This window comes from Pseudorasbora parva, chromosome 9 (assembly GCF_024679245.1).
Source record: "Pseudorasbora parva isolate DD20220531a chromosome 9, ASM2467924v1, whole genome shotgun sequence".
Classification (NCBI taxonomy): Eukaryota; Metazoa; Chordata; class Actinopteri; order Cypriniformes; family Gobionidae; genus Pseudorasbora; species Pseudorasbora parva.
In genome coordinates, this window is record NC_090180.1 from 23657017 (window position 1) to 23675227 (window position 18211).

Below are 18211 nucleotides of genomic sequence, written 5' to 3' on the forward strand. Positions count from 1 at the left end.
CATTCTGTCTCTCATAGTTGAAGTGTAACTATGATATAAATTACAGGCCTCTCTCTTCTTTTTAAGTCGGAGAACATGCACAATTGGTGGCTGACTAATTTATTTTGTGTAATAATAGTGTGTGTGTGTGTGTGTGTGTGTGTGTGTGTGTGTGTGTGTGTGTGTGTGTGTGTGTGTGTGTGTGTGTGTGTGTGTGTGTGTGTGTGTGTGTATGTTAACTATCTATGGATGAAATCATTGCACAAAAGTTTCAAACTTGGTTGGTTTGGGGGAGAGCTTATGATGTCTGTCCTTCGTGCAGGCCCTAACTTATTCTCAAATTGTTTAAAGGTACTTTTTTTTGTTTAACTGCTCATTAAAGCAGCACTTGGCAACTTTTGCTCTCGGGGTCCCCCTACAGTTGGGAAAAAATAATGTCCTCAACTACTGTCGTAAGCTCTGTCATCCTACAACAGGGGATGCCATCGCACGTGCATTTGTTGACATGACAGCCCTGATAGCCCTGAACTAGTAATGCGCGGGTCGTCTCATAACCCGCGGACCCCCTTTGTCTATTTAATGTTTTTTTATTTATTATTGAAGTGCAAAGAGGTAGTCAGTTCATGTAGGAACAAAGTGCTTTTGACATAAAAAAAACTCCCTGATTAAATAAATATAATTTAACTGTAAAATAAAATAAATAATAAATATAGCCTTCTTTTCATTCATTTTATGCTTTCAAAAGACTCCCTTTTTTACAGTTTTCAGCATTTTGCAGAAAGATGGGGGCATGACTGAGATATAAATAAAAATATTTTTTCATAACACCACTTCCTGTTAAATTTGTAACAAGATTCAAACAGTAGGCTAGATGTCACACTCTTTACTATAGCGTGACTGAGCGCCTCATCATGCGGATCATGTACACATGAGGCGAGCTTCCCTTCTTTTCCAGTTACAGAACGAAATATGAATGTCAGAAGGTAGGCTATATGATACAGTACAACACTGTGTCTCAGGACAGCCGGGATGTCGCGTTTTCCCCTCTTGGTTAAAACATGAATAGACCTATTCATCATTGTCCCGTGACAAAGCTGACAAAATAATAATAATGATGATATTGCAATAATTGTTTTAATGTTTTAAAAGAATATGCGATCATTTTGACATTTTAACCGAAAACCATGCGATCAGTTAGACACAAATCATAAACTGACATGATTGCGACTGCGAGTGCGTCTCGCACCGATAGTGAAACTTGAGATTTGAACTATGATGAACATTAATATTGCTTTATGAATTTTAGCAAGCAGTTGTGTTAGAAGGACAATCGTGGTCTCTAAACTAAGTCTTAAACAACGCACACGCTTGTCAACATGATAACTAATACAAACCTGGTTGCGGACGCCGCCGTGTTCAATGAGACAACACGTGGGAACAAAAGCAAGAGGCGGGAGGCGCGCGAGCCGGGTCGAGCACAGCACGGCGAAGGCAAACAAGCAAAGTAGCGGAATCAGAATTAAATATAAACAATATATCGATATATACGATAAGTCCAAATCCATATCGAGTTTAAAAAATATCTCAATATATTTTAAATATCGTGATATCGCCCACCCCTAGTCATTATAGTAGTCTATTGCTTTCCGTTTTACAGAATCTATATGATACTTCATTTCAATGTTTGAGTGGTAGGTAATCACCATAACAAGCATGACAGCATCGGTCGGGCATGCCTCCTTCAGTTCATGCCAACGAGCAAACGCTGGTCCAATGTTGATCCTGCCTTTAATCCCATAACTTTTTTGTTTCCTTTTTTTGCTTTCCTCCAACAAAACCTTTTCTTTCTTATTTGTCTGTGCTGCTTCGGACATGACTATATTATCCGACCAACAAAGTTGGGCTTGCACGTCCGAATTTAAGGAAGTGTGGGTGTTGGAGGAAGTGACGTATTTCCCGTAAAGCAGTCGAATTTTGTAGTTCTTTTTTTTCTTGGGTTACTACCCGAAAACCGAAGTTTAAAAGTACGATTAAAAACGATACAGACCCCATCAAGCTTTGGCAGACGTGTCATTCAACCTATTGTAAGTTGATGTATCATCACAAGAGGTCTTGAAAATATATTATGAAGGTTGAAAAGTTACCTAGTGCTCCTTTAATGCAAATGCCTAAAAATCAGCCAAGAACATTGCAGTCACTCAATACAGCTAGGCATGTTTGCTAAAGGTAAAAATTAGCATTAGAATGGAGAAGAAATGTGATTTAAGTGACTTTGAATGGGACATGGTTGGTCACCAGATCTCAATTTTGGGATGTCCTGGAACAGGAGATTGACATCATGGGATGCACAACACGTCAAACCTAGAAGCAGATGAGCAACAGCAAATGAAGACCACACCGAGTGTCACTCCTGTCAACTGAAAACAGGAAATTGAGGCTATAATTCTCACGGGCTCACCAAGGGCTCATTGGACGAGAAGATTGGAAAAATGTTGCCATGCAGGTCCGATGAGTCTCGGTTTCTGCTGAGACATTCAGATGGTCGGGTAAGAATTTGGCATAAACAACATGAAAGCATAGATCCATCCTGCATCAATGGTTCAGGCTTCTGCTGGTGGTGTAATGGTGTGTTGGATATTTTTATACCTGAGTATTGCTGCTCATGTGTAGCACAGTGTACCATCTGATGGCTATTTCCAGCAGGATAACACGCATATCACAAAGGTCAAAGCATCTCAAACTGGTTCTTGAAAATGACAATGAGTTCACTAAACTCAAATGGCCTCAGTCACCAGATCTCAGTCCAATATAGCACCTTTATGATGTGCTGGAATGGGATATTCACATCATGGATATGCAGCCAACAAATCTGCAGCAACAGCGTGATACAATCATGTCAATATGGACCAAACTCTTAAAGGAATGTTTCCAGCACCTTGTTAAATCTATGACACAAATAATAAAGGCAGTTCTGAAGGCAAAATGGGGTCCAACCCTCTACTAGTAGCAAGGTATAGCCTACTTAATAAAGTAGCCCATATTGCCTCACACGGTGACGCTGAGAGAGCCGTGCAAGTGTGCCACCTAGTGGGCAGAGAACGACACACAACCTGAAGAAAGATCAGAAGGGGAGCATCTCTGACTTCCTTACATGGCTGAAATAAATTATAGCTGCATATGCATTCAAATTTAAACTCAAATGGCATTCTGTTTTATCATAAACTAAAGTTTTGAAAAAAAGAAAAATTACACATAAGAAGAATCTCTAACACGGTGACTGTTTCAGCCCATGAAATGTGATGGGTGCTGTGTTCATTAATCCTAATTATTTCACCTGAACACTAATACAAGGGGACCACTTGCATCTCACCTTTATCTCAAAGCTATCGTGTTTCACAAGGACACTCATTACACTTAATCTCATTGGGCTGGACAAGCAGCCACAGCTTTGCCTTTAGGGACAATTAACAGCATCCCTTGCCGTTTGATTTCAGTGGCACTTTCCGTATCCAACACAAGATGTCCCTTGACTATACGTTACTAAGCAAAGGCTGCTTTGGTTCAAAAAAGGTGGGGTAACAAAAGGCGAGCTGGTGTGCATGTGTGATGGGGGTGGAGGCAACAGAGATGGTGGGGGTGGAAAGTAATGATAGCGGTGGGGGATTTCTCCCCCCACCACCGAATCCCCAATTGAATGCATCAACGGGTACAGCTGGTCATGTCTCTGTTTTAAAAAAGCAACTGGCCACCTGCAATTGTATAGGATTTGGAGACAAAGACTTTGGAACTTACCATGGCTAGAATGTAAATGTTGACTAACAATTGCTGAATTGGAAGGAGAGGGGAAGGAGAGGGGGAACTAACAAAACAAAGTTCTGTTTTCTCGCAACAATCATGTAAATACCATGAAGTATGAATTAGGCACTCTTTCAATACCATGATAAAGTACCATGGTGTCAGTATGGTTTGTCATACAATGACTATTTGACAATATCAACCTATAGTTTAAAAAGGAAACTTTAAATCTTTTAAAATAACAATTCTCATTAAAGTTAGGACATCTGGTTTAACCCATACTTTAAAACATGATAAAACATGGTCAGTTTGCATTGTGTCCTGTTATAAAAAGATGTAGCCTATTTCTATTTTATTTTTGTTTTGTTTGTTTGTTTTGACTTCATTTGTTTTGTTTAGTTTAGTTTCTGTGTGTTATGAGTAGCCTATGATCCGGTTCGATCCTAAGTTTAAAGTTTAACCTTTGAAGTGATCACTTTGCATTGCATTCCAGGATAAAAAAAGTAATTCTTTAATTTTTGTATTATTTAATTTAAAAAAAAAATTTTTTATAGTTTACAGACAGTCAAGTTAAAATCAGTTTAACCTTTAAAACGCCCCTCTAAAGAACATGTTCTGTGTGATAATTTTGCATAAAAAAATTATAAAACAAAATAAAACATTTTGTCAACAACTCTTTCTGACTTTTACAAAAAGCATAAATCATTAATAACAGAGTATCTGGAAATTAATTATTTAACAGGGTATACCTGTATAGGGATATACATCTATAGATGGTATGCAATAATGTATTTATTTTTATTATTAATACAATATTTAAAGGGGATTAACCAAGTCTGTTTTTTGAAAAATATAAATATTATATATAATATAAATACAATATAAATATGTTTGTTATTGCATTTTTATCAATCAATTGAATGGCGTTTAATATTAATTTTGGGTTTGTCATTATTTTTGAGTTCAATTGAATATGACTTTTAAGTTTTGTAAGTTCCACAATTATCAAATATATTCATGAAATTATTAATATCCCTGTTAAACCAATTGCTTTAAAGAAATTATATATTGGCAACCCATATATTTGCATTATTCCAACTGAAGGTGAGGGGAGAAATTGTGTGAGTAGCAAATTTTCAAGGCTTAAATAACTTGCTGATGGAATTTGGACAATTTAAGAGGGACATTAGAAACATTAAAGTCACAAATTAACAGAAATTATTGACAACCTATTTGGTTGAAGAGACTATATGGGATGTGATTGTGGTTCCAAAGGGAGTAGCTAACCCCTCGTATAGATTAGTTAGTGTGCGATATCTTTGTCTGCCAGTAGGCGGCAGAACAGGACGGTGATTTAGCGAGTCGAACGTTTGACGGTTTAATGGGATGCGCTTCACTTTGTCATATCCACCGAGAACTCGTGCACCTCGCTGCTTGAAATGTTAATGAGGACATTTACCATTTTACATGAACCTCAGCATGACGTGGACGGTGTTTTACCAGTGGTCTGTCAATTTTAAACCACAGTAAGGCGTTTTAGTTTCCCATTTGTCAGTAAAATGAACATGGAGAGATTTTAAACGGGATATCCATCGATTCGGGCTGTTTTATTACGTCTGCGCCTCTGGTAAGATGATAATTATTTAACAAATCTTGGAAAAGGCAAAAAGTCGACTTTAATTCGACATTTTGTATCTGAGACTTCGATATAACCGTCTAGCTGTTTAGATAGAACTGTAGACGCGTTGCAGTGTCAGTTTCACTTCTTTCACAATATGTTAACCAAGTTTTGCTGCTATGTTTAAATTAATGCATGCTTTTAAATACTCACTTCTTGGTGGTAACCGAGGTGTTTTTCCAGGTGTATAAGCATTATCCCAAACTTTGTTATACCTGAGATAGATAGGCATGCTATTTGTCAGACTACATGATATGCCACTGAATTGTCAACAATTTGACGTGCATTAACATGTAGTATAGATTGGCGTCAAGCTGTTGTCACATACCAGCAGTAGTATTGAAGGCTCGAACCGCTCGAACACTCAAGCTTCTGCCTGCTCTATATTGAGACGCATCTCAGAGAAGGCTGGTCGACAGCTGCCATCCGGTCTAAACTGCAGCTTCACTCTTATCAAGATTAAAGCACATGCTTTTACTGAACGCTGGGAAATGTATGTGAGAATTATATAAGGGTAGGAGCGGTAAATAAATATGAAATCAACGTGTTTATTAGTATTTAGTACAATTATGTAGTATTTTATGTATCAAAGTTGCTGTTTTCTTTGGTGAATTCTGTATTTTTCTAGACGATTTCTGTCCCATTACATCCTAAATGTATATGTAGAAAAAATATCATAATATGGATGATTAGTCTCAAACACATCCTCTCTCATTCATGTCTAGACTACAAGCATTCAGCCTCCTCAAACCTGACCCTGACATATAACCCTGAAATAGACGCCTACTTAGACATGACATCAGCCAGTGTTTTAGCCAAACACACACATTCAGTACACAGCTGAGCCAAATGACCTGCGTTTATAAGTCTCGTGAGGAAATCTCTGGCAGCTGTGCAAAGTTGAGGATGCAGATGTTAAGAGTGTATGTGTCTGTATTAAAGGTTAATACAGTTAGTTAAAAAGGTTAAAGTTAGTTCACCCAAAAATTTATATTCTGTCATCACCTATTCACCCTCATGTGGTTCCAAACCTGTAAGACTTTCGTTCATCTTCGGAACACAATTTAAGATCTTTTTCTGAGAGATCTGAGAAAGACTCTAAGAGATGCCTCTACTGACAGCTACACAACTACCACTTTGAAGCTTAAAAATCTTCTTAAAGAGATCGTAAAACTAATTCATAGGAATTGAGCAGTTTAGTCCAAATCTGAAGAAGCTCAAATGTGCTGCTTAACATGAGAATGAACCTCATTGGTTCTTGAGGAAACTCAAACATGCTGCATGCATAACACGGTGCGTATACTTGCTGAAGCTCAAAAGTGCTGCACCTGCGTAGCACATGAGAATGGACCTCATTGGTTCTTGCAGAAGCTTAAACGTGGCGCGTAACTCAAAAATGAATCTCATTGGTTCTTGCGGAAGCTCAAACGTCCTGGATACATGAGAATGAACCTCATTGGTTCTTGCAGAAGCTCAAACGTCCTGGACACATGAGAATGAACCTCATTGGTTCTTGTGGAAGCTCAAACTTGCTGAGTAACACAAGAATAAACATCATTGTTTCTCAAATGTCAAGTTAACAGCTTGAGAATAAGTCTGAAAATATACCTTTAGGAGAGCACATCTGAAAGACAACCTGCATATTGAAGTCAGCCTAAGTTGTGTTAGATCTGCTGAAGCAGCAGGATGGCTTTTATAGTTAGGAATAGAAAATCATCAGTGACTCTTAACTTAAGCTTTTCAAGAAACCACACCTTTTATGGAATCATGCCAGTTTGGACATATATCTAATATGCTTGAGTATAAATTTATATGGCATTTTGTCATATAGTTTGGGTGGTCTCATTAAGCTGCTTTTACTGAACCACACAAAATCTTTTAGTTTTCTGTATAACCACATATTGGTTTAGAAAGTAGTTCTGGAAAATGAATGCTCCACCTCTTGAGTGTCATGTCTCACTGAATTAATAAAGTATCAATCTGAATCAGAATATATAAAGACTGGCATCTTTGATGTATCCTTACAAGCATGCTCTGGTCTCAGACACAATGAATGGCACATTCATATGATTTTGAAAAAAGAAAAATTGGTATAACTCACAAAATAAAAGTTAAGTTTATTGTTGAACAACAAACTCCACACATACAACAAACAGGCCAAGGTAAAACAAATAATGCAGACAAAACAAAGTCAAAAGAAACCAAAACTCCTTTTTTCTTTGGCCTAGCCCTCCCATACAAAAACTAGTTTATGGTACAACTAGTTATGGTACAACTAAAGTTCATACATAAAATTTACTGGAATGCTCTGAGTTCAATGGCTGTTAATTTTATACATGTTGTCTTTATGTTGAAATATTGAGACATGGTCAAACAAGTAAAATTTCATAAAGAAGCACCGTTTTGGTCACAGGAGATCACGATAAAGTGGCTGACCTCTTCACAATATGTACAAAAATATAAAATGTAAATAAAAATACAAACAAATCCTTGTCTTGCTTATTTCATTGCGAATGCTGGAAATTGGAGTTGTGGTCGGTCCTCTAGAAAATTTTGAATTGGGGGTCAGTTGGTTGACATGGGTGACGAACTTGAAAATGACCATGTTTTATGTATTTGAGTCCTTTATGCCACTGGCTCCAACAGTTGGGTTGAAGCAGAGGCGTCTACACCTGCTCAGCAATATGAAACGATCCTTTAATCATCATCATCTGTCTTCTGCTTCTTGGGGTCGACATCATCCTGAAAGAAAAGGAGGATTCCAAATTAATTACTTGAACAGTGACCACAAGAAAAAACTGTTACAGTATTTTGTAGGGAATTCATGACTACCTCATCATCTTCATCGTCATCTTCAGCAGCTCGTTTTGTTCCTCCACCTAGTTCATCATCATCTTCATCCTCGTCCTCATCCTCATCACCTGCAGAAAAGGACCATTAGCCACGTGATTAAAATGTCTTCGAATTAGTTGGTCATCATGGCAGAAATTTGTGAACATTCAAATCTTGCACTGACCCTCTCCTTCCTCTTCATCTTCCTCATCTACTTCTTCATCATCTTCATCATCAATTTCAGGCTCTCCATTCTCTTCATTCTCCTGTTTACACACAATAAAAGGGTCAGTGCATGTTCTCCATTAAATACCAAAGTAGTTGAACAGTAGAGTTTAAAAACACTTGAATTACCTTTCCATTAGTGGCATCTTTTCCATTTTCCTTCTCCTCAAGGAGCTTCTTCTCTTTCAGGTCCTACATTAAAAAAATATATATTTATATATTAAGCATTTCTTTTAAGTAATATTTTAAAACATTTAACTTGGTCAGATTGGAGCCATTTGAATAGACAGCCAATGCAGATTACGATTGACGTGAGCAAAACGCCCCCTATGCGCACAAATTTAAATTGCATCTCTAATGACGCCCTTCTGACATTGACGCCTCATTGGCTGCAGTAGAGAAGTTTGCTGTCCATCAACGACTCCTGCTCCCGCCTCTTATCGACTGAGCTCGTTTGTAATCTGACACTTTAGTGAGGCTCGGCGGCTGTGGGTATTGTAAAATGTAAACCCATTAAGCAACCATATTTTGGCGTGTACGCACTTGCTTACATTGCAGCTCCAGAAAACAAAAGCTTAAAACGCTAAACAAGCGAGATGATTCAGAACCAGGGAATTGTGGTTCGTTGAGCTGATGCCGAACTCTAATGAAAGACAAAGAAGCGCACGCATGGCTTTCACGATCTATCCATCCCGAACACGACAGAGTTCGGCACGGCACGCACACCACCGCCGTCACGTTAACCTGGATTTAGTTCGCGCAGTCGCAGGATTGACAAGAAACCATAGGCAAAAAACAAAACAAAAAACACAACCTGTCAAATTCAGAATATCGTGTGCTCGGTGAATTTGCTTTGGCGGGGTGTCGTTTCAATTAATGCCCTGTCAAATGCAGTTAAATGAGCCTTACCCATGCAAATATGTGCATTAATTCGTTTATATAATCTTTAGCCCTTAAGCCGTTTATCAACCACATCAACTTGGACCGCCCCCTTAAATTCAACGACGTCTCTGGCTTCAAACTAGTAAACCAACAAGCCCACGTTGCCGTCACACATGGAAAAATATAAACTCGCTGGAAATGCATAGTAAAATAGCATTAGACAGATTATTTGATTTTTGAGCTTGCAAATCATCTGTCTCTTAGTTTAAAGGGCTTTCGAGTACCGAGACAACGTAGGCTACGGCACCGCCACCACAATATACAGCCTAGTCAAACAGTTCGGGTAACATTACAATTCCCTCACTTGTTTATCATCCATAAACTTCAAAAATGTGTCATTTGCTTTTGAAAGCCGATGCACAGTAGGGTTAATCCAAGTTCCGCGTATCGGCTGCATGCATCAGAATCAATGATAAACCCGAACAGCGGTAATTCGAATTAACTTGTAATATGCTTCCTTAATCCCGTTAAATGTGTTCGATTTTATATCACATGTGAGATTTCCTATCGGTTTAGGCTCAAAGCCGCCTAGACAGACCGGCAAACTTTCAGCCCCGAAGACATCGACCGACCAACGCGTTCTCAAACCCGCCGTAGCCACAAACTAACCGGTAATGAATGAAGGGATTTAGGAATAAATGAGTGCCCAAAACATTGTTGAACGGAAATGTACACAAGCCATAAAACCATAGGCTACCTACAAACAAAACATGAGCAAATTGTTTAACATATGCGATTTATACACGTTTAAGAGTTGAAAAACGAAATATAAAGAATTGCAGGGTTAAGGATTTATCGTGGTAAAGCAGTTAACGTCCCCAGCTCACATCGCCCCTGTTCAAAGGGGAACCGACACGCTTGTATAAACAAAGAACCCGCGCGCGCAGACTGTTACATTCCGGACAATGAGAAATTGCATTCGAATGTGCTCCCGTTCAGCGCGCGCTATAGAACGCGCTACAATATATCCATTTAGAATTCTCACTACAATGTATCAATTTAAGTCACTTACGGAGCAGTTATCGCATACTTTTCCTTTACTCGTAGTGATTAATCAACGGTTCTTTCCGACTACAGCCTAAAATAGCCTACGCGTTCACGTTAAATCTGAACTAGGGGACAAATGAAAGAGAGAAAATATTCTTTAATGAGAATTTCGTTCGTCTAAAGGCATACGTTCTTACCTTTGCGGAGATTTCCGTCGCGGAGTCAACCTTTGTATCGGCCATAATTAATATTGTGTATCAATAAAATTCGGAACGCAGGAAAACGCGAAAAATAATCCGCCTCTATCCTCCAATAATCACTATTGTAATGAAGCTTTCTTATGCCGACGGCATGTGATGATGGAGGCTTTAATATAGATTTGTGGGCGGAGCATGAGGGGCGGTCGGCTGCATTCGATTGGCTAGAGACTCCGATGGGGTGTGTTTTCAAGGCAATAGAGTGGAACAATGGAAAGTATTTCTAAACGTAAAAGGACACACCCCCAGCCGGTATTTCAACAGAGAAGACACACCTCCTACCTCCGCTTTTCTCGCAACAGACATATCTGTTCAACGCAATTCCACATTTCCTTTAACAAATTCGTTGATACGACATACTAACTCTCACATCCAGTTGTGCCTCTCTTTTAAAAGTTCGTTTTAGTTAATTGTCTATCCATCAACTGCTTCGACGTATTGACTCCTAAATCACCCCAACCACTGCGTCTACAAGAATAGCATAGGTAGGTAGTCAATGTGCCAATGCACACTAAGGAAATGTTGGTTTTATAGCTCGTACGGTGATAGGGTGGCATTTGGGAAACGGTGTTTTCATGCCAGATGCAGCACCTCCCCTTTCCGTGAATTTCGCACTAAACTTAGCACTGCGAGTAAACGCAAAAACAGCCTTTTCACCTCTGCCGCGTTTCATCTGACAAACGTAATGAGAAAATGCACAAACAAAACGTTTTTTTCAGAACAACTAATGCATGTTTGGTTCATAGTCTGATTTTTATTACCGAGAGAGAAAAAAACTAACCACACGATGTAAAAAGCTGCGATTCTAAAGGAAACATGTATTTTGCAAGTCTGACTCTGTAAATTACACTATTCGAAAATGTATTTTAAAATAATTAAAAACACACGACTTGTGCTTTATTATGCGGGATGAGTAGCATTTAAACAAAGCAGAAGCCATAACCTCGCCGGCAAACACAGAGGGGAGGGGAATTTCGGATACTTCATCATAACCTACATTCAAATTCTACTTTGATGACGAGGCTGCTTGCATTCAGGCGCATCTGATTGGATGCCCAGTCGACCAGAACCCACAGTTGACGCTTTGCGCGAAACTATTGGATGCCAGAGATGTCAATCAAAGAAATGACCCACAGTGTGCGAGAAAGCCTGGAAATGGATTCCAAAGGACTCTTGGCCTGGATGACGACGTGTGAGCAGGTCAAATCCTCTGACCGAGGATTGTTATTAGTGAAGTGTAGCAAATTGTTGTTAAATAAAAAACGACTTTTGACCGTAACTTATTAAGGAATACCTTATTTTTGAACGAAATTAACAAATATTTAAGCATACATGATATGGATTTAAAATAAGACCTATTATTATATTAATAATATTATTATCAATAACAACCTGCAAACATCTGTTCCACTAACACATAGCCTATAGCATAATAGGCCATCTTGACAAAGTAAACATTTAGTTAACAAAAATAGGAAAATTAAGTTACCTGTACTGTGTGTATACAAAGACTAGATTCTCATCATTAAAAATAATGAATCAGTCATGACTAACATTTTTCAGTAATTTTATGATGGATTGCTTTCACGTCATTAAATTACATTTTCTTTACATGTTATAATATGAAAACAGGTCTGATTTGTAATAATATAGCCAATGAAAACTTAACTCTTACCTTAAAGAGGTGCCTAATTATTATTCAGAATTTGAGCACTTATTCTTCACACCAATAATGCTCCACTTTAATTCTAGCATCAGGCCACATTTCCTGCTTCTCAAGCTGATCTCCCCTGAGGCAGAGTATATATTGCTGTACAGGATAAGAGACACAGAGAAACACTTCCTCATGAGTAGGCAGTGAAAACTGTGCATGCGTGGACCTGCCAGAGAGATGTGGAGGAGGAAAGCACTGCTGTGAAAGATCTAACTCAGACGATTGCTTCTCGCTCTCTGAGGTTCAGACAGGTGTATTCTTCAGACAAGGGCACATAATTGCCTGTGCAAGACGACCAGGCAGACACCGACCATAATCAGTGTCCGTACCTTAGAAAACAACTCTGCTATCAATGTGCATTCCTTCACCGTGAGGTTCTTCTGAAAAAGAAAAAGAAAACACCCCAAGACATGGTCCTCATCAAATGAGGCTGTTAATTTCCACCCATTTGTTCTTCTCATAAAAAGTGTCTCGCTCAGAGACAGGAATGTGTTCCCTCTAGTGGGAAACACATATTATAGCACCTTCTGACTCTGACATGCTCTCCTCTGCACACACTCTCAGAAAAAAAAGGTACAGTGCTGTCACTGGGGCAGTAAAGTGAAAAGGTATATCTTTGTACCTTACTAAGCCTTATGTAACCCCTAAATGGTACATATTAGTACCTTAAAAGGTATATATCAGTACTTTAAGAGGGTGCATTAGTACCTTAAAGGCACATCAGTACTTTAAGAGTGTGCATTACTACCTTAAAGGTACATCAGTACTTTAAGAGGGTGCATTAGTACCGTAAGGTACATATATTACCTTTTCGGTTTTGTTCCTTAGGGTACCTCCTCAGTGACAGAAATGTACCTTTTTTCTGATAGTGCAGTGATTACAATATTAATACCCGGTCTAATTTATTGCAAGTCTCCTTTGTTTCAACTCTGCCCTCGCTTGATGTTTGAATTTCCTAGACGATTCAGAGAACTGTACTGAACTTCCTCTCTAGGAATGTTTAGGAACAGAGATGCCATTTCCACAAGAAAGTGCTCATCTGAAAAATAAAAATAATACTGGCTTGGTGTATTATAAGCATAATGAGACCAAGTGCATTCTGGTGATCCAATTACTATACAGCAACAACGATTATTTTAAAGCTCAAAATACTTGCACGCATAGTTTTTAGTGATTTCAGTCATAAGCTCTCAAATGAAATTGACCATTCAGTGAAAGTTAATGCTGTCCAATGAACATCAGATGCATACAAACAAACATGGCGTAGTACAACAAATGTACACATCCAGAGAAAATTTGGACTGAGGGAGGTGAAACCCAATTCTTCATGTCATTCCCACAAGAGTGTGAAGTCATAAATTAGGCATGGTGCCCTTGGTGAAATGATCGATAACAAGAGCAGGAATGGGATAGGATGAGCGAGACCTCTACAGAAGGCACGTCGGCTGTTTTTAAATAAAAAAAACAGCCTAAATAGATGGTGAACAGGTAAGCCTAAACCGTTACAAAACATGATTTTGTAACTAGTCACTCATAGTAGTTCAGTTGCTTGATGAAAACAGGCCTCACATTACCCCATCTCAAAGACATCCCAGTTTGCGTACTTGCACTATTCTATGACCTTTTGTAGTATGCATAGTGTACACTAGAGTAGTGTAAAATCGAAATGGAAAAAGTAAATACCCAGATGATGCACTTAACTAACTGAAAAATTTATGTTGGACCCTTCATGCACTCAACTGTTGCAGCTTTAAATTACATCAGCAGAGTAAGGGGGCATCCGATTCTGACGTTAAATGACAAAATTCATTCTACGCCGTTAAGTGTGCATAGTGTATAGTGTGTTATTTGGTTGACTTTGGTTGAGTCAGCACTGTCTGAATCTATCTAAAGCAAGGCATGTTCAAACTGTTCTAGATGCCATAAGGATATACAAACTACTTCTATATTACATTTAAATTAAAGTCAAATTGGCTGCAGCCGAAATAGCACTCTTTTGAGTGGGTACTTATTTTGAATAAGAAATTACTTCACAGCCACTAAAAAAGGTGCGAGGTGCTACATTTGCAATGCTGTCATTATCATGTGACCTGCAGATGCGTCGCATCCCTAATTCATAAATCTTCTCCCGTGGCTTCATGGGATAGTAAAGTGTCCATCGTGTTCTCAGTTTTTAGAATCTCACTGTAAGTACATGATCCAGGTACTTTTTGCTTCCACTTTTATGAGTAGTGTGACTTCAGACATAGGCCCCTCGGGTACGATTCTCACCGATCCTCTGCATTATTTGTAAGAAGCTCCGGCAACAGATCATGCTTGAACCTAGGCATCACCTGGACCTGATTTTATACATTCAAGACATACACTTTAAATTACTAAAATCATAGATATTTATAAGTCGATTCCACATTCAAACATCCACCATTTTGGCAAGGTCAACATCATCACTCACAATCAATCACTGTGTCCGAGATCAAATCCACTTCCAGTGGTATGTGAAAATGAAATATGATTTTTGCATATTCATATACAATTATTAATTCACTGTTATATTTAATAATTATGAGCCTATTTGTAATAATAAGTAACTTTTTTAATAATAACTATTTTAAAGATTTGATTATTACACGCTTCAGAGATTTCTGAATTCACATGGTGGTCAGCGTTTCATTCAGCGAAGATAAAATTTATCATACACAAAAGGTTCAGGAAACTTTCCCGTCCTTTAAAAAAAAAAAAAAAAACACACACACCTTTGTGCCTTTTGACAGTGAAATTAACTTGAAAATGGAGTTGTGGGAATGATGTAATAGTAGCAATTGATATGTCTCAAATTTAGGACTTTAGGCAGATCTTTTTGTACAGTAAGCCCGACTCAGTGTATTTATCCCAGGTTGTTTTCATGTCACCTCAGCACTCTGTTAACACGTATCATCTAAATTTACACAGCTCTTTTTTTCCTATTCTTCTCTATACATCTGAAGCAAAGGGAGCCCTTCACACAGTGTTCCAGCGCAGCGGAATGGAAAAGAATGCATGCTGTTTCGAGACCATTGTTGAGGAAAGTTAATTTTAAAAGTAAGTATTGCATTACTTCTTAAAAAAGTAACTAATTGTGTTACTTGGTTACTTTATGCAAAGTAATGCGTTACATTCCTTTTGCGTTACCTTCTCTCATCTCGGCTGGTTTTGCTGGTTTGCTTTGTTTTTTAAATAAAAAAAAAGAAGTGATATTTTTGGTAAGTGTAAAGCCCTTTCACACCAAAAGTGAAACAAATAAGCCTCAGGTTAAAGGAAATACAAATTCACATACAATTCAATAATCATACTTCAGCAATAAAAACAAAAGAATGTAATACAAATGTGATATTTATAAACATTGTTTCTCATTAGTACACTGTAAAAGAAAATGCAGGTCTCCAATTGAACATTTTCTAGTGACTGGTCACATCTAATTTTTTTTAGATGGCCAAATTGAATTTCTGTGAATTAAATTGCATCAATTCACAGAAATTAAATTCGGCCAACTGAAAAATTTAGATGTGACCAGTCACTAGAAATGTTTCAATTGGAGACCTGAATTTTTTTTTTTTTTTTTTTTTTTTTTTTTACTGTGAATGGTTGAATTGGATCATAGAGGGTCAGCAGCAGAAACATTGTTAATGAAGTGAGATTAAATACATAAAGTATATTTGTGTTATTTAGCAAGTTTGTGTAATATTCATAATTTGCATTTCACCGTTTTAATCATTTGAGGACTACATTTGTGCTATAACTAAACAGTAAAAAATAAAAAATAAAATCAGGTCTTCTGACTGATCACATCTAAAAATTTTAGTTGGCCAAATTGAATTTCTGAATTGGAGACATAAATTATATATATATATATATATATATATATATATATATATATATATATATATATATATATATATATATATATATATATATATATATATATATATATATATATATATATAATTGATATATATATAAATAAATGGGAAAACAAAGAAAAATAATTTGAGATATTAGATATCTTCTTTTAAATTTAAAAGTAATGCGTTACTTTACTAGTTACTTGGAAAAAGTAATCTGAGCTCGCATTACTTATGATGTGTTTCCCCCATCACTGGTCGAGTCTCGTTTTTACAAGTTGAACTTCTTCATTTGATGCAACGTTATATTGTTTATAAAAGGCAGCTCTTGTGTGATGCTGGAAGGAGCAGCAAAACAGAATGCAACCGTCATAAGAGTCTGCCGCATGTTAGGGAAAATTTCAAAGCAACCTGGAACTGATAGATGTGTGCTGTGTGAACTGACCAGAAGTCCCACATTTAGTGCTATATTGCTATTTGCACAACTTATTAAAGGGTGGTTTTACCCAAAAATGAAAACTGTCATCATTTAGTTCATTTACATTTACACTTTACAACAGTTAATGATCTATAGTCAATGTTGCCCCACAATTGTTTGGTTACGAACATTCTTCAAAATATATTCTTTTGTGTTAAGGAGAAGAAAGAAATTCATACAGGTTTAGAACAATTTGAGGGTGAATAAATGATGACAGACTTTTAATTTTTGGAAGAAATGTCCCTGGCCTATTACAGGCCTAGTATGAAGAATATAAATACATTTTGTGTCTATAATTTGTGGGGAAATGCTCATTCACACACTTCTGCTTTTAACGTGTACCTTTTTCATTTCTTTGAAGTGGTTCAGCTCAAATTACTTTATGGTCTAACGTACATTAAGAAGTGCACTAAAGGATTTGGAGTATGCAGCCGAAAGTGCCTGAAGCTAAGGAGTTTTACACAGATGATCAGTGAAGTGCACTAACCTAGTACATGTTTTGAAGTGCTACAAACTCATATAAATGCACCTTACAGGAAAGATGATCAAGTAAACAGTCAGCAACAGAAAGAACAGCACTGTGAGCACAATATAAGAACTGAAAAGTGGAACCAAAATGATCAAAAGTATGTTCCAAAATAAAAATCTAAAAATGCAATTGACCCAGTCAAACTTGTTAAAACCTACTCAAATAGCTAAACATTAAACTAAATTCATTGTTATTTTTTTCTTCAAGTATGACAACTTGTCTTTAAAGTTTTTGACTATAGCAGTATCTTTTCTTTCATGCCTTTTGCAGACAAATCCTGGTTCATCTCCTAAATTAATTTGCCCCATTCTCTCAATTTACCCACAGCATTCACAAATGTTCATCTGATAAAGTCAGATCATTGCAGTCTGTTCTACTAATATTGAAAATTGTTTGGAAAATAGTTCATAAAAGGGTTCCTGAAATATTTGTCTAACTAAGACACAAATAGTATCAAATATGAAACATTTCCTCCCACTGGACAAGGTTATTTTAATTCACATGACTTGAAGAAGTCCTCTCTTCAGCTGCAACACACATTGTGTGATGAAACTATAGGAATGTCTCTGGCATAATGGCTGCATTGTGCATTTATTCATTAGCTTTAATAAGAAGCATTCACAGTCACATAGAAAACAAAAATAATGAAGAAAAACAGCGAGTGGGCATCAGGGACAAGGACTGAGCGTAAGTCCTTAGAGCAACCATTGTGAAAAGATCTTCCAGTTTGTCCACAAACTACATTTTTCACAGAGTGGTGTCCATACAACTGAGACTCAGACTCGTTCTAGCACATTAGAGAGTTAATTGGTGGCTTAGTATACAGTTATGGTGACAGGGGTGGGATATCTGAAAGGTTTGGGCCTTGTGAAAACAAGAGTGCATGGAATTCATAAACTATTGGATCAAAGGTGCTT

The 18211-nt window shown here is 37.4% G+C and overlaps 1 protein-coding gene across 1 annotated transcript; it reads right to left on the reverse strand.

The window, feature by feature from the left end:
* Window positions 1-7545: 7545 nt before the first annotated feature.
* Window positions 7546-10795, reverse strand: ptmab (prothymosin alpha b). Its single transcript, XM_067454365.1, has 5 exons — window positions 10636-10795; window positions 8639-8701; window positions 8469-8550; window positions 8285-8373; window positions 7546-8194 (listed from the first exon to the last, which is right to left on the reverse strand). The coding sequence occupies exons 1-5, from the start codon at window positions 10678-10680 to the stop codon at window positions 8150-8152; spliced, it is 324 nt and encodes a 107-aa protein (XP_067310466.1). The 5' UTR covers window positions 10681-10795; the 3' UTR covers window positions 7546-8149.
* Window positions 10796-18211: the final 7416 nt, after the last annotated feature.

Bases quoted from the DNA above. Each gene is read 5' to 3' on its own strand.
- ptmab (XM_067454365.1), bottom strand. From the start codon at position 10,680: ATGGCCGATACAAAGGTTGACTCCGCGACGGAAATCTCCGCAAAG. The intron at 8,702-10,635 runs GTAAGAACGTAT...TTTTTAATGTAG, and splicing joins CGACGGAAATCTCCGCAAAG to GACCTGAAAGAGAAGAAGCT. The intron at 8,195-8,284 runs GTAGTCATGAAT...CTTTTCTTTCAG, and splicing joins ATGACGATGAAGATGATGAG to GATGATGTCGACCCCAAGAA.